Genomic DNA, 14,498 nt, shown 5'->3' with positions numbered 1-14,498 from the left:
ATATGCAATCATTGGGATCAATCCCAACAGCTGTAAGCAGCACACCCTTGTATTTGCTCTTTAGGTGACAACCATCAACAAATAGAATTGGCCTGCACCCCCTTAGGAAACCTCTCTTGCAAGCATCATAGGACCAATATAGTGAAGATAGGTGATCTTTTGGAAGCAGGTCACCTATTTCCTTCACTTTGGTTGTGCAAACAATGAATTTGCTCCTTGGATTACTTCTCCTCAGTTCTTGTCCATAGTCCCACAACTGGCTGTATTGTGCTTTCTCATCACCATGTATGATCTTAAGTGCAGCACTCCTGGCCCTGCCAAGCTTCATTCTCACTGGATTAAGCTTGAACTTCTGCTGAACTTTCCTTCCAAATGTACCCAAGTCCATACTCTTGTTGTCTCTGAACTCATCCATAAATATCTCAGTCAGGTACTTCACTGTCAAGCACTTGGAATCCCATGTTTTCTGACAGGTGTGCTCTCCATTGTACTCTCTGATGACAATGCTTCCTGTTCTATTGTCTCTAGATGCTTTCAACCTCCAAGGGCAATCAGGTTGACACACACCAATGAGTCTCTCTGCCTCATTTTCTAGCTTTAATGATTTTCACTCTGTTTTTGACTGTTTAGGCAGTGACTGCTTCCCTTAGCTCTTTCATTTCTCCAAATACTTGCCCAACCCTGAAGATTGGGTTGCTCATATCCATTTCTGCATTGAATGTTCTGAATGTATATTTCAACTTCTCCAACTCATCTTTTGACAGGTTGAGCTCATCATCATCCAGTGGATCTTCCTCCTCAAATATCTCTTCCTCTTTTTCATTGTTGTCATTCAATGATTTGTCCATATTCTGAGCAAACAAATCATCATCTCCATCTTCACAATCATAGTCACTATCATAAAAGTCTGAGTCAGTTTCATTCAACTCTTCTTCTCCATCATTGTTTTCAAGTGCATTATCTGCATTGTCTGCATCTGCATCCTCTCCTTCCATTGCATTCTCTGCATCATGATCTGCCTCTGCATCCTCTCCTTCCTCTGCATTCTCTGCATCACGATCTGCATCCTCTCCTTCTTCTTCATCCTCATTTCCATCTGCAGTTGGGCATCCTTTTAGTATGATTTCAGGATATAAGGTATGAATCTTGTTCTCCTCATCAACTAACAAATCCAATGTCTTCGCTTCTCTGCTGGACCTCACCATAGCAGCTATAACATCTGGATTGTCCACACAAAGTAGGCCATCACCATAGTCTTTATCTGGCAAGATCCAATACACCTTGATTTGAGGGTCTGTAGGGTCATAGTCCATCCTTGCCAAGCAATACTTGATCATCCCCAGTGACCATGTGTCTGAATGACAGTAGTCAAAAGCTTGATGACTGCACCCAATGTAAGAGAACTTCATTTCTCTTCCTATGCATTCCCCCAACAAAATCCCATTGTGCTCAAACTCCACTGAGAAAAACTGGCTAGCTTCTCCATTTGTCACTGCAATAATTGACACATTAAATTTTCAGTGCACAACACATTCAACTATAACTGAATCATAGTTTCAACTGACAAAGTACAGTGCTCAAACTCTAACTGAATCTGTACATGATTTTCAAACAGAAATATGTACTGAATATCAACTAAAAGACCACCCTTTCATCACAAAACAATAGTAAAAATGCTGAATTTCATCTCAAAAAAGCTTGTACTTTTGCCAAACAGAGAAAGTAAGCATTTTTTCACTGAAATATCGACTGAAAGACCACCCTTTCATCACACTTTACAATGCATTTACAGTTCAGTGCAACAATAGCATATAATCTCTGAATATCTGAACAATAAAATCACATGAACACATGACCCCTTTCCTCTCTGACCTAAAGGACCCCCCTTTCCCTGTATGCTACCCAAAACCCTAGGTCAAATCCCCTCACATTGCCCTTGATTGACCCCCCTGAATTCCCCAAATCAGCATCAAGAAACTCTAGACAAGCTCATGGAAAGTACTTCCCCTACGAACCCTGGGGACGCACACAACCAACCCTAGTGAGCAGATCGACCCAGAATTCACACTACATCGGCATGATCGGCCTAAAAAACCTAACCACTCGCCGGCAGGAACAGGGGAAGCAGAGGAGAAGGCAGAGGAGGCAGAGGAGTGCTTACCGTATTCAGGAGGCCACTCGCCGGGTTCCCTACGCCGCGGCTCCATGGCGCCGATGAGGCCGACGGCGGCGTCGCCTCGTAGGAGCAGGAGCAGATGACGAGGAACAGGGGACGCGCGAAAGAGAAGGGAAAGGTTTTGGAAGGGGTTTGCATCGGGCCTGACGACCAGGGGGTTTTCTGTCGGAGGTATGGTATGGACTGCTCTGTGAAATTGCTAAAGCGCGAGGTTTTTTTTGTAAAAAACGCATCGGGCCCGACAAAGCCTACCTGGCGCGCCACGTGTGCAGTTCGGGCTGGCTTTGTATGAATTTGTTACAGCAGTCAAGTTGGAGGACTAGTTTTGTGGGGTTTTTTAGTTTGTGTATGAAACTGTTCCCACCCCTACAAGTTTATGTACCAATAGTGGTATTAACTCTTAATACGTACTCCCTCTATTTCAAAATATAGTGCGCCCGCGCTTTTCGAGGTGCAACTTTGACCATAAATTTAGCCAACGAGACCAATTGCGATGGGAGAAAAAATTATATAATTGAAAACTTCTTTCGAATACGAATTCACTGATATAATTTTTGCTTCCGCCGCAATCGGTCTTGATAGTTAAATTTACGGTCAAAATTGAAACACGTGGATAGAGAAAGCACCACATTGTGAAATTGAGGGAGTACTAGATACACGTTCAATAAGGCGGTGCGGCCCTGCGCTTCCCAGCGTGTCGCTGGGAAGAGACGGAGCACGAGGCCGAGTCGGACTCCGTCCGCTTGCCAACCCACGCAGTAAAGGACCAGGACCTCGAGCCATCGCCCTCACTTCGCCGCCGCATCTGATCTAGTCCAAGGGTTTAGACTATCCGTCGAGCGTCGAGAGCCGTCTGCCCGCGAGCGTGGGTGTGAAGTATGTCGACAGGGACCGGCGGGGGGCCGCCGCCGACGGAAAGAGCGTCCTGGTGGACGTGTTTGGTAGGCCAACACAACCTCCAAATCTGTTTTCTCAGATAATTCTTTCCTTTTGGTCCTTGACTCTGCTCTTACCTTGGCCAATTTTCAAGATGCGGATGGTTTTGAATATTAATTGAAGCAGTAGATAAAGATTGCACCACAAATTTGTATTTTAATTATTCCTTTGGCGTATCAATTTAATAGGAGAACCAATTTGCATTGAAAATATTTTTATTCATAGACTCAATGTCTAAGTCGAATAATCACTGCTAATTAAATCTGCACTTTGAAAGGTACTCACCGCCGAGTCTCTTTTGATGACTCCAGTCTTTGAAACAATGAGGAATTGTTTCGGCAATGTGCAGGTAGGCACCCTGTAGATTATTCTGATTTGATCATGTTATCTTATTTTCGTCAAATAATATTAACTACGAAAGCATACATCAAGTTAAACGAAACTATACTAGATCCTGAGGACAACACAAATTTGTACGCAACTAAGACAGCCTTAAAGATACCTTTTGCTTAAACTATGTTCTACTTTATTTATGATCTGTTGTGGAAATGGTGCATAAGCTGGTTAGGCAAATTGGATTATCATAATTTATTAGATTGGAAACTAATATATATATATATATATATATATATATATATATAGTAACACTATTCGTCACCCTGGTTGAGGAATAGTTATTCTTCACCCCCTTTTACCATCAATACACCGTAATTTTACGTTCCGTAAGTTTTGTCTTATTTCCGAGGCAAAAAGGAACCGTAAAAAAAATATAATTGCCGTAAAAAATATTTTATGTTATGTAAAATTACAAATATAAAAACATAGTCTAAAATACACATAAACTGCAAATTTTCTTGTCTTATGACCTATATTTTTATTTTCTTATGTCAAATTTTACGTAGTGAATCAATAGGAATGTAACTATTTGAATTTGAAATGTAATTTAATTATGAAATGGTCGTAATATTACCTCGGATGAAGAATAACTTATTTTGCACCCTGGGTGCAGAACAAGTTATTCTTCATCCGAGATAATCTTACGATCATTTCATAATTAAATTACGTTTTAAATTCAAATAGTTACATTCTTATTGATTTACTATGTAAAATTTGGCATAAGAAAATAAAAATATAAGTCATAAGACAAAATTTTTACAGTTTATGTATATTTTACGCTATGTTTTTACGTTTGTAATTTTACATAACATGAAATATTTTTTACAACGATTATATATTTTCTTACGGTCTCTTTTTACGTCGGAAATAAGACAAAACTTACGGAACATAAAATTACGATGCACTGATGGTAAAATAGAGGGGGTGAAGAATAACTATTTCTCATGCAGGGTGACGAATAAGGCAATAGATAAACTTAGTGATTGCAAAATTTGCGCTTTGTATCTTGTTATGTGCTTTGAGAATGATTAATTGTATTTTTCATCATATCATAGAAAGAGCGTATGGTTAGTTCCTACTAATTTTTTCTTGGACTACATAATTGCCTGTGCGTTGCAATGGGCTACACATATTTTGTATGCAATGACTCTGATATAAGAGCATTTTTTATTCAACATGTCAATGACTGCACTTTGTTTGTTAATTTAGCTATTTTCCTGGTGAGTTCTTTAGGTTCATCTTACGACACAAGATTGAGACCCAGTTCTTTTGAGCAGATTATGGAAAATCTTGGTCCCGAAAATCCCGAGCAAAAAGAACTTCATTGAACTTCCAAAATCTCAACCGGATTCTCTAGAATCCTAGTGCAATCCCAAAATCCCAAAATACCTGGTTTCTCCCACAATCTCATGATTCCGGCAAGTCCCACCAAAGAAAACGCTTGGAGTTAACAGAGTGCCCCTGTTGCAGCAGGTTATTACGGCAAAACTGCCACCGAGCCACCCACGACCGATGCCGATCTATTCGCATCGCGCGACCTCGAGTAGGGCCGCCCGCTAAGATTCCAGCGCCGCCGCCCGCCCCAGTTCGCCATCCCGGACCACGCAACCGCCGGCGCGGACCTTCCCGCCGCCGGTCGGCACTCCCGCCGCAGTCCAGCTTCCTCTGCGGGCCCTTTCCCCCTTTGCCCTCTGCCGCCACCGGGACACCCGGAAGCTGCCGTCGGGCCCCTCCGCACCGGCTACCGATGGCGCCTCCGTCCCGAAGCTGCAGCCGAACATAAACATCTCCTCCACTCCTCCACGGTGATCCATCCACTCTCCCAACTCTCTGTTTTTCTTTTTTTTAGCTATAAACTAGGTAGATGCAAAAAAGCTGTTGCATAGATAGAGGAATCGATGTGTCAATTTGTTAGATGGATGGATAGATTGATTATTCAATTTGTCACATGAATGGGTGGATTGATTGTTCAATTTGTCACATGGATGGATGGATTGTTTTATTTTGTTTGATGGATGGATTGTGCTAGAATTTTTTTTGTTGATATTGTCAATACTACTGCATATTGGTGCTATTGCCGGAACTTGGTTTTGGCTCGCATTTGACAAGATATTGTTCGAAACAACAAATTGTTAACAATTCATCAAACAGTTTCTGTCAAGGGGTGCTATAGACATTTCGGCACACAACTCTTTCCAGAATCTCAAACTGGAATCTTAGAAAAGAACTCGACGCCAGATTCTGGGGGAAGCAGATTCTCGCAAAATTTTCTAGAATCTTGATTCTGCAGAATCCCGGGTGAAAAGAACTGGGCCTGATTTTGGTATGCGCAGATTTTGAAATTTGGTGATAAAGAAGATGCCATCTAATTTGCTGGCTCTTTCGCTTGTGTTGGCTTATACCGTATTTATTGTGTTAACAGTAGTGGCCTCCTGACTTGTAGTTGGGTAATCTTGATGACTCGATATGCAGAGAGGTGTCAGGAATTGTTGTTATAAACTATCGAGGATTCTGAACTGAAGCTTGAACAAATATTTTGCCTTGAACATTCTACTTTTATCTTGTCATCCTCACTAAATATGATTCTGGTTTGTTATTGATTTTTCAGCAGAGACTTTTCTTCTCATTGATGCTTCTTTAGTGGAATTTGGATCATGGAGTTGCTGGGGAACTATCTAGTTTTATTTTGATTGATAGCTAGCAAAGCTAATTTGATGATTTCTGCTAGTTGTATACTTTCAAGTTAGCTTTGTACATATGCCAATTTGTTTTGTGCTTATTTCATCCTGGATTTTAAGATGCAAAGCACACTTGGGAACTTCTAATTTAATTGACAACTAGTTAAACACTGATTTGATAATTCCTGCCGATTGCATATTCGTTACATCCTGGATTATCAGGACAAGGTATCCGTTCGTATGTCACTAATGTTCCATAATCCATACATTTAATGCCTAAAATTGTGGAAGGTTATGTGCCTAGTGATGAAGATACTCTAGCTTCCTATTTCCGAGACCGAAGATTGGAATCACCCTCACCCCTCTTAAGAAATCATCAGCTTACTCATTCAAGTTCTGGAATTTTTAGCCCTTATATTTATATGGAGTGCCCCCCAGTCTGTTTCCATGGTTGTTGTTGTTGTTGTTGTTGTGTGTGTGTGTGTGTGTGTGAATATTGCCTCGGGTGGATGGTGTGTGCCTTGTCTGTGTGTTTGTATGCTTGTATGCTTTGCTGGATGATTTGGCTGTAGTGTGGCATGCACATGAACATGACTTGAATTGCTTTGAGGTCATGCTTGGATTTGTCGGACTACTGTTCTACATACTTGTCAATGATGATTGCACTTGGTTTTTAACTATTTCCTGGTGAGTTCTTTAGGTTCATCTTATGACAAAATAAAATTTTGGTATGAGCAGATTTTGATATTTGGTACTCCCTCTGTTCCTAAATATAAGTCTTTCTAGAGATTCCAATAAGACACTACATATGGAGCAAAATGAGTGAATCTACACTCTAAAATATGTCTATATACATTCGTATGTAGTTTGTATTAAAATCTCTAAAAAGACTTACATTTAAAAATGGAGGGAGTAATAAAGAAAGATGCCACCTAATTTGCTTGCTCTCTTTCACTTGTGTTGGTTTCTATTTGTTGTGTTAACAGTAGTGGCCTCCTGACTTGTAGTGACTTGATGCTGAGAGGTGCTAGGAATTGTTGTTATAATGGTCTTTTCTAAAACACATATAGATGTGCCCTAAGTATCTAAGCCCCGTGTCATTGATTTTACGCGAAGATTCGTGTGGGTATTTTTTTTCCTTTTTCTTTTCTTTTTTTATATTTGATTGAGTCACTTAGGTGTGCAATAATTAGGGCACATCTAGATGTGCCCTAAACAGACCCTTGTTATAAATAAACTAAAATAATGCATATTGGATTTCCTTGAACATTCTACTTTTCTCATGTCTCCGGTTAGTGTCATGATTCTGGTTTGTTGCTTATGGAATTGATTTTACCAAAGGGAATATTCTTCTTATTGGTGCTTCTTGAACAAATAGTTTGCCTTGAACATTCTACTTTCTCATGTCTTTGATTAGTCTCCACTAAATATGATTCTGGTTTGTTGCTGATGGAATTGATTTTTCAGAAGAGATGTTCTTCTCATTGGTGCTTCTTGAACAAATGGTATGCCTTGAACATTCTACTTTTCTCATTTCTTCGATTTTGTTGCCTATGGAACTGATTTTTCAGAAGAGATGTGCTTCTTGAACAAAATAGTTTGCCTTGAACATTCTACTTTTCTCATTTCTTCTATTAGTATATGATTGTTGTTTGGTTCTTATGGAATTGATTTTTCAGTAGAGAATGTTCTTCTCAGTGGTGCTTCTTCAGTGGAATCTGCATTATGGAATCTTGAGTTGCATCTGCTCGGGTTGATGGGGAACTTCCTAGTTTTGTTTTGATTGATACTCCCTCTATTAATAAATATAAGCCCTTTTAGAGATTCCAATATGGACTACAGACGGAGCAAAATGAATGAATCACACTCTAAAATACATCCTATATACATCGGTATGTAGTCCTTGTTGAAATCTCTAAAAGGGCTTATATTTAAAAACGGAGGGAGTAGCTAGCAAAGCTAATTTGATGATTCCTGCTGCAAGTTAGCTTTGTACTTCGGTCATCCTGGATGCTACTTTGATCACTATGCTTTGTACTACACTAGTGTCAAAAACGTTCTTATATTATGGGACGGAGGGAGTACAATATAATATGGATTGCACTAAATTAGTGACAATTAATATGGATCGCATGGCTTACATAGTTTTATAGTTTTTTAAGTAGGAGAGATTTGAGGTTAAATGCTTATTACTAATGTTATCCACATTCTTTGAAAGGCATCCTTCTCAAGAACAATGGTGATTTTTTGTGAGGCTTGGAACACAAGAACAAAAAATATGATAGATTTCCGTTTGCTTTCACCTGGCGATGAGGATGATGCTAGCAATGAGCAGCAAGATCCGGCATCTACTGTTGCTACTATTGATGGCAAAGAGCGATCGACATGGCAAGCGACTGCTGGCAATGCTGAGGATGATGACATTAAGCAACTGCTACCAATGCCGCCACCTAATGAAACCAGTGATGATGTGGTTGACTTTAAGAAAGTCATACGTTTTTGTCGACCTGAACCATCGGTGGAGCTATTGGCTGTGTATCCACACTTCTTCCCCTTTGTTGGGAAAATCGCTGTTGACGAGAATGGTGGTCAGTTTGTCTACCACCAAGAAGAAGGAGAAAATCCCAAACTTGACTCTGAGGTAGGCATGGTTCATTTGATGATAGCTAGGCCCTGTCATGATATAGGGTTATTTTAGAGTTGGGCAGAAGAATGTTAACATGTTGGTGAAATGCTAATTTTACTTATCTTTATTAATCTTAGATTCCAACTTATAAGTTGTATTTCTCTTGTTTTGTTACATAAGTTATTTACCAACATTTTCTTCATGTTTTTGTGACACAAAGTTGATATTATATTTGTGTACACACACACACACACACACACACACACATAGGCCCTTGCGTGAAAGCATGAATATTCTAGTAGGTTAACCCGCGACTGCACATCTATTATACTCCCCCCTTGAGCGTTTTTGACACTACACTAGTGTAAAACAATGCTCTTATATTATGGGATGGAGGGAGTACTTATGTATCATTTTTTATGTTGAATGTTTATCTTTTGTTAATCTCATTGATATGATAATTGCAGGAAAATTTGGTGCTCACAGGGCCATTCGAAACTATCTCAGGATTCGGTTCCGGTTGCATGACAATTGAAATCCCTGAGATAAGCAGACCTGGTGTTATTGACACTGCTACTCTAGTTTTTGGAGATTACCCATGTGTGGATGCCAAGCATGAAGATCGCCTTATCACAACAAAGTATGGCCGCCACCTCGTTGTGTCATATGTGTTGATGAAGGAAGGCTTGGGGGTCCATGTGCAGGTCAGTCTCCGCCTCTTTGGTGACGATACATTTCAGACCATCCACTTGCACGGTCAAATCACTGCACATAACCGGGTCTTCGAGGATGACAATGTGTTGCTCTTCTTCTGTGAGGAGGAGGAGAAGGTGCAGCTCACCCCCTCTGCTGGCAATGGTAGTGTGATCCTAAAGCCAATGCAGCGGTTCATTGTTACGGTGCCAATCAATCCACAGCCATTTCTTACAATTAAGGTACGGTTGAATGTGACAACTCCAAGCAACGAGGGGGTTCCCATCCCCTTTGAAGGTGATGTTGAGTTCCCTCTTGACAGGGACCATAGAATTCGGACAATCAGCACAAACCACGGTGAGGTGAAAGTCAGTATCACGTACAATTGAAGAAGCCTGGAGAATTGCAAGCATGAAGCAAAGAAGTATTTGTACGAGGTCTTCCGGTTGTACTGCTAGCAATAAGAGTCAAAAACTTGTCCTTTGTATAGCCCTTGTTTATTGATGTCGTTATCACAATATGAATTTTTTTAATATCAGTGATTTGTTTGCAAGCCAGTCTTCCGTATGGGGATTTTGAAAACTACTGTAGATGACATGCCGCTAGCACAATTTCCAGTCACTGGCAGGTGGCAGCAAACATATCCATAACAGTCTATTGAGGTGCGACGACAGTTCCTCGATGCAAAAAACCTATGATTCCTTAGGCTCCATTTCAAATATCACCATATAAAACTTACAGGCATCTGCCCGTCATTTTAAGTTACACGTGTATTCCATTACATCGATGCCAAGCGTGGACTAATGGCTTGTCCAATAGTCCAATATTTGGACCGACGCAATGGATTTCTGATGGAAGGACTCCGAGCATTGCCATCGGTGGCCTCCTCCTGGGAGCGGCGGAGCGCAAGTCAGACGGTCTTCTCCTTCTCGGGGCTGCGTGGGATGAGTTCGGGGTCAACGGATCTAGAGATGTGGGGCTCAGATCTGCTTCCCGCCAAGTCCGGAAATCGCCGATGGGAGTTTGGGTGGAGGAGTGGAGGGGAGAGGAGTGGAGTGAAGTGGCTAGAGGGCTTGGTTCGAAAAGCAGATGAGGACGGATATATCTGGAGTCGGATGGGTCAGCATGAGCTGGATCCGACATGGCGCATGTGGGATCCTAGCCGAAGCGCTGAGGGAGAAGTACTTAGGTACGGTCTTCCAACCACCTTTTTTTGCGGGGGATATCACAGAGCTTTATTCAACGAATGCACTCGCCGAGCAGTCAGCAAGAGGCTGCTGATCAGGAAGCTAGGGATAGAGTCTAACCAGCTATCGGTCACATTAAGCGTACATCCACGCTTAGCACAGAGATATGCAGGACCATTTGCTTAACTTATTACATGTTGAATATTAAAAGAAGTAAAACTAAGAGCTAGTTTTCTAATTTCTGTTAGAATTGGTGCAGCCACTGAACAATCAGTGTAGCGAGAATTCCAGAGGCTAACTGCTTCTAGACAGTCGGTTTCCATGATCACATGCGTATAGCTTTGGAGTGTGGCAAAAATGACGCGTTTCTTCATAGAGAGAATTTTGGCAATGAGTGAGTCCGTGACACCTGCAAAAGACTTACACCATGCACCCTTGAAACCCGATGCAGAACGAGCAACACCACCGACGCCGGCATTGCCATCATCAAAGTGAACAGCAGCATCTGTGTTTGTTTTGACATGTAACACGTCTGGAGGCTGCCAGCCAAACTCGGGCAACTCTAGTGCCCGCTCACGGGGCAAATCCAGAAGCGCTAGATCCTTCTTGATTCTTCTAATTGAAGTGACCGGATCAATCCGCTCTTTCTCATGTGTCCATCTGTTCCCGGACATCCAAATAACCCACATCACTGTAATGATGATTGCTCGGCCCTTGTCCGAGAATTGCTGATCACATAGGACGTCTTTCTTCCATATAGAAGGATGGAGTCGTGGAACATGTATATCAAACAGTAGTCTGGCTTCCTTCGAGAAACGACGGGCATGAGAGCAAAGTAAGAGTGCATGTTCCAAATCTTCATCCATTGCTAGGCAATTTTGCAGGTGCTTTCTTCTTTAATATGGCGATGCTTCAATGTGCACTCGTCCGGCACAATACCTCGCATTATACGCCATCAGAAGACCCTCATTTTTGGGACTACCTTGAGTTTCCAAATAGCATTCCACATCTGTTGTTGATCCACTGAAGTTCCTGTAATCTGCCCTTCCTCTAGAGCCAAACGCTCTTTCTGATTCACGAGAGTACGATACGCCGATTTAACAGAGTAAATGCCGGATTTCTCATAAGCCCATGCTAGAAAATCCTCATTGCCACCCTGCCATAATGGAATGTTCAATATAGCAGATGCGTCCGGTGGTATGAATATGCTACGCACAAGATCATGTCGCCATGTCCCTGTTTGTTGTATCAATCAAATCGCTTACTGTTTGTCGTAGCTTTGGCATCATAGTAACAATAGAGGGAATCCACCTGTCTTCCCACACCGAGATCGTTGATCCATCTCCAATTCGTTTTATGAGCCCCATTTTTAGTGCATCTCTTCCTGCAACGATCGCCCTCCATGTGGCTGAGGATGATTTAGGAACTGTAGCGAGTAAAAATTCAGAGTCTGGAAAGTACCAACCCTTCTTGACCCTGGCGCAGAGGGAGTTGGGATTCATCATGAAAGATCCCCTGACGCCCAGTTTAGAAGTATTCCTACAAACATTAGGGCATCTACAATGGTTTTATATTAAGAATGCCATGTATAATAAATGAAGATGGAGAAGAGAGAAATCATAAAAAAAAAGTTTTATCTTCTTTTATTTAAGAGAAGACAAGAGATGATCTCTTAGCATAATATGTTTCACCACGTTTTTAGGAATAGCTAGTTATCGAAGATAAGGCTAAGAGATGACCCATTGTAAATATATTTTTTTTGTCATCTCTAAATTACATGCAAGACTTAAGATAAAACTATCCTATCAACCATTGTATTAGAAAACTAGAAAATGGTTGGACCCCAAAATTGATAAATAGTGTCGGAAGAGAAGTTCTTGCGAACTCTGCGTGGCAGGCTGTCATACTTTCTTAATGAGTTGTTTCAAATTATCTGAAAACATGTGCAAAAAAAAGCTCGGTAGCGAGAGGAGATGAAAATAGAAGAAAAATGCATCGGCGAAAAGAGATACTGACATACCGAAGAGATACGATGGGAAAGTGGATTTCTAGACTTTGAGTTGGTCGACCAAGCTATTTTCGCCAAGCAGGGCACCTGCTTACAAACCCCGACCCAGGGTCTTAGAGCATCTACAGCCGGGTGCTCCAAACCGGGCCAAACGCCCGGGTGGCCCGCCCAGTCAATGACCGGACACGAAAATCTGATTCAGACGGGCGCTTCGAACGGGTCTCAAAATGTCGGGCTAACCGGCACCTTTCATATCTAGCCCAAATATGGGGCGGATACGGAGGCGTCCGGACGCGCCCGGCCGCGTCCGTCACGTAGGACTGACGATGGGGTCCTCACGCGGAAACACCCGGAAACACGACGGTCCGACAGACGCCTCCTACATTGCCGTGGCGTGAACGCCGTGTGGCGCCACTCCGGCTCGCCGTCCGAGGCCAAATCCAGCTATTTAAGTCGGTCGGCGTCCCTCAACCCTAGCCCATCCACCTCCTCTCTGCGCCGCCACCCGAGCCCGCCGTCCTTCTCTCCCCCGCTCTCCGGCATCGCCAGGTCCGTCGCAAGATCACGACGTACACTATGCTGACGCCGGAGCGCGGGAGGCAGATCGCGGAGGAGATCCAGGCTAGGCGCGCTGCCCGCATCGCTGCCGGTCTGCCTCCAGACTCACTGGAGGAGGGAGAGCAGCTACTGGAGCCGATGGAGGTGGCGGATCCGAAGGAGGAGGAAGCGAAGCAGCCTGCTCCGGGGTTCGCCATGGCGGAGGTGGAGTTCACCGTCGCCAAAGCCGCGAAGATGGCGGAGCAGCAGGTCATCTTGGAGTCCATACAGGATGAGGCCTATGTGGAGGCCAACCGACAGTTCCTCCAACAGGAGTCGTCGAACTCGACGCAAAGTAGGAGGAGGAGGCCGGAGCTGCAGCTGCCGCCCATGTACCCGGAGCCGGGCACGGAGATTGTCGACATCTCCGACAAGGAGTAGCTACGTAGTACATAGGTTTTTTAGTTTGCATGCTTTTGTATGGATTTAAAAATTTAATATAAGATGTCAGATGCAGTTGTGTTAATTTGAGAAGTGTCTAGTCACTGTCCATGAAAGCGTCTGGGCGCGTCCACAGGCATTTAAGGGGTCATATTTGTCATATGCGGTTGTAGATGCTCTTATGAAAGGTAAATATGCCGATGGAGATTTTATGACATAGAAAGATAGGCGCAATGCCTCTCATACTTGGCAAGTGATTCTTCACGGCAAGGATGCCCCGCAGCTTGGATTGCTTAAGAGGGTGGGGAACGGCAGTGTTGTTGATGTTGGGGAAAGTACCCTTATATGCTATCATGGTACCAACTTTAAAAATTCAAATTTAAACTTGTCAAAAATATCTGAAAAAAAATCATGGATGTTCATGACATATGTCGACAACCCCTAAAAAAATCAGATCAAAATTTGACATACACAAAGAGAAACAAAAAAGACAAATCCATCATGAATAGTGTCAAAAGAAGACAAAAGCAAAAATGACACTATTCACATCTAAATTTGTCATTTTTTGTTTCTTCATGTATATTTCAAATTTTGATCTGGAGTTTTTAGGGGTTGTCGACATATATGTCATGAACATCCATGATTTTTTTTGGAATTTTTTGAAAAGTTTAAATATGAATTTTTTTAAGTTGGTACCATGGTAGCATATAAGGGCTGGTATCACCTAATACTTTCCCGATGTGGTGACAGACCCATGGATTTCGAATTATAGCAGGAGGCCCATGGTCAAGCTACCAAATGCATCGGTTGCCAAAGTGCA

The 14,498-nt window shown here is 42.4% G+C and overlaps 1 protein-coding gene across 7 annotated transcripts; it reads left to right on the top strand.

Annotated features, from left to right (window-relative positions):
* The first annotated feature begins 4,992 nt into the window (after positions 1-4,992).
* On the top strand, positions 4,993-10,062 carry LOC125543361. 7 transcript variants are annotated; one of them, XM_048706689.1, is made up of 6 exons: positions 4,993-5,313; positions 7,654-7,691; positions 8,405-8,827; positions 9,280-9,516; positions 9,634-9,747; positions 9,828-10,062. In XM_048706689.1, exons 2-6 carry the CDS (start codon positions 7,659-7,661, stop codon positions 9,834-9,836), a joined length of 816 nt encoding a protein of 271 aa, XP_048562646.1. In that variant the 5' UTR covers positions 4,993-5,313; positions 7,654-7,658; the 3' UTR covers positions 9,837-10,062. The 7 variants fall into 7 exon arrangements, with proteins under 7 accessions (XP_048562646.1, XP_048562644.1, XP_048562645.1 ...); XM_048706688.1 differs by having other exon boundaries at positions 4,995-5,313; positions 9,631-9,747; XM_048706687.1 differs by having other exon boundaries at positions 4,994-5,313; positions 9,280-9,747.
* The last annotated feature ends 4,436 nt before the right edge of the window (positions 10,063-14,498 follow it).

The sequence above is a fragment of the Triticum urartu genome, chromosome 3 (assembly GCF_003073215.2).
Source record: "Triticum urartu cultivar G1812 chromosome 3, Tu2.1, whole genome shotgun sequence".
Taxonomy (NCBI): Eukaryota; Viridiplantae; Streptophyta; class Magnoliopsida; order Poales; family Poaceae; genus Triticum; species Triticum urartu.
Note: the sequence above shows the minus strand (reverse complement) of the source record. Positions and strands in the feature narration are given on the sequence as shown.

Bases quoted from the DNA above. Each gene is read 5' to 3' on its own strand.
- LOC125543361 (XM_048706682.1), top strand. From the start codon at position 7,659: ATGTTCTTCTCATTGGTGCTTCTTGAACAAATG. The intron at 7,692-8,404 runs GTATGCCTTGAA...ATTCTTTGAAAG, and splicing joins TGGTGCTTCTTGAACAAATG to GCATCCTTCTCAAGAACAAT. The intron at 8,828-9,279 runs GTAGGCATGGTT...TGATAATTGCAG, and splicing joins ATCCCAAACTTGACTCTGAG to GAAAATTTGGTGCTCACAGG.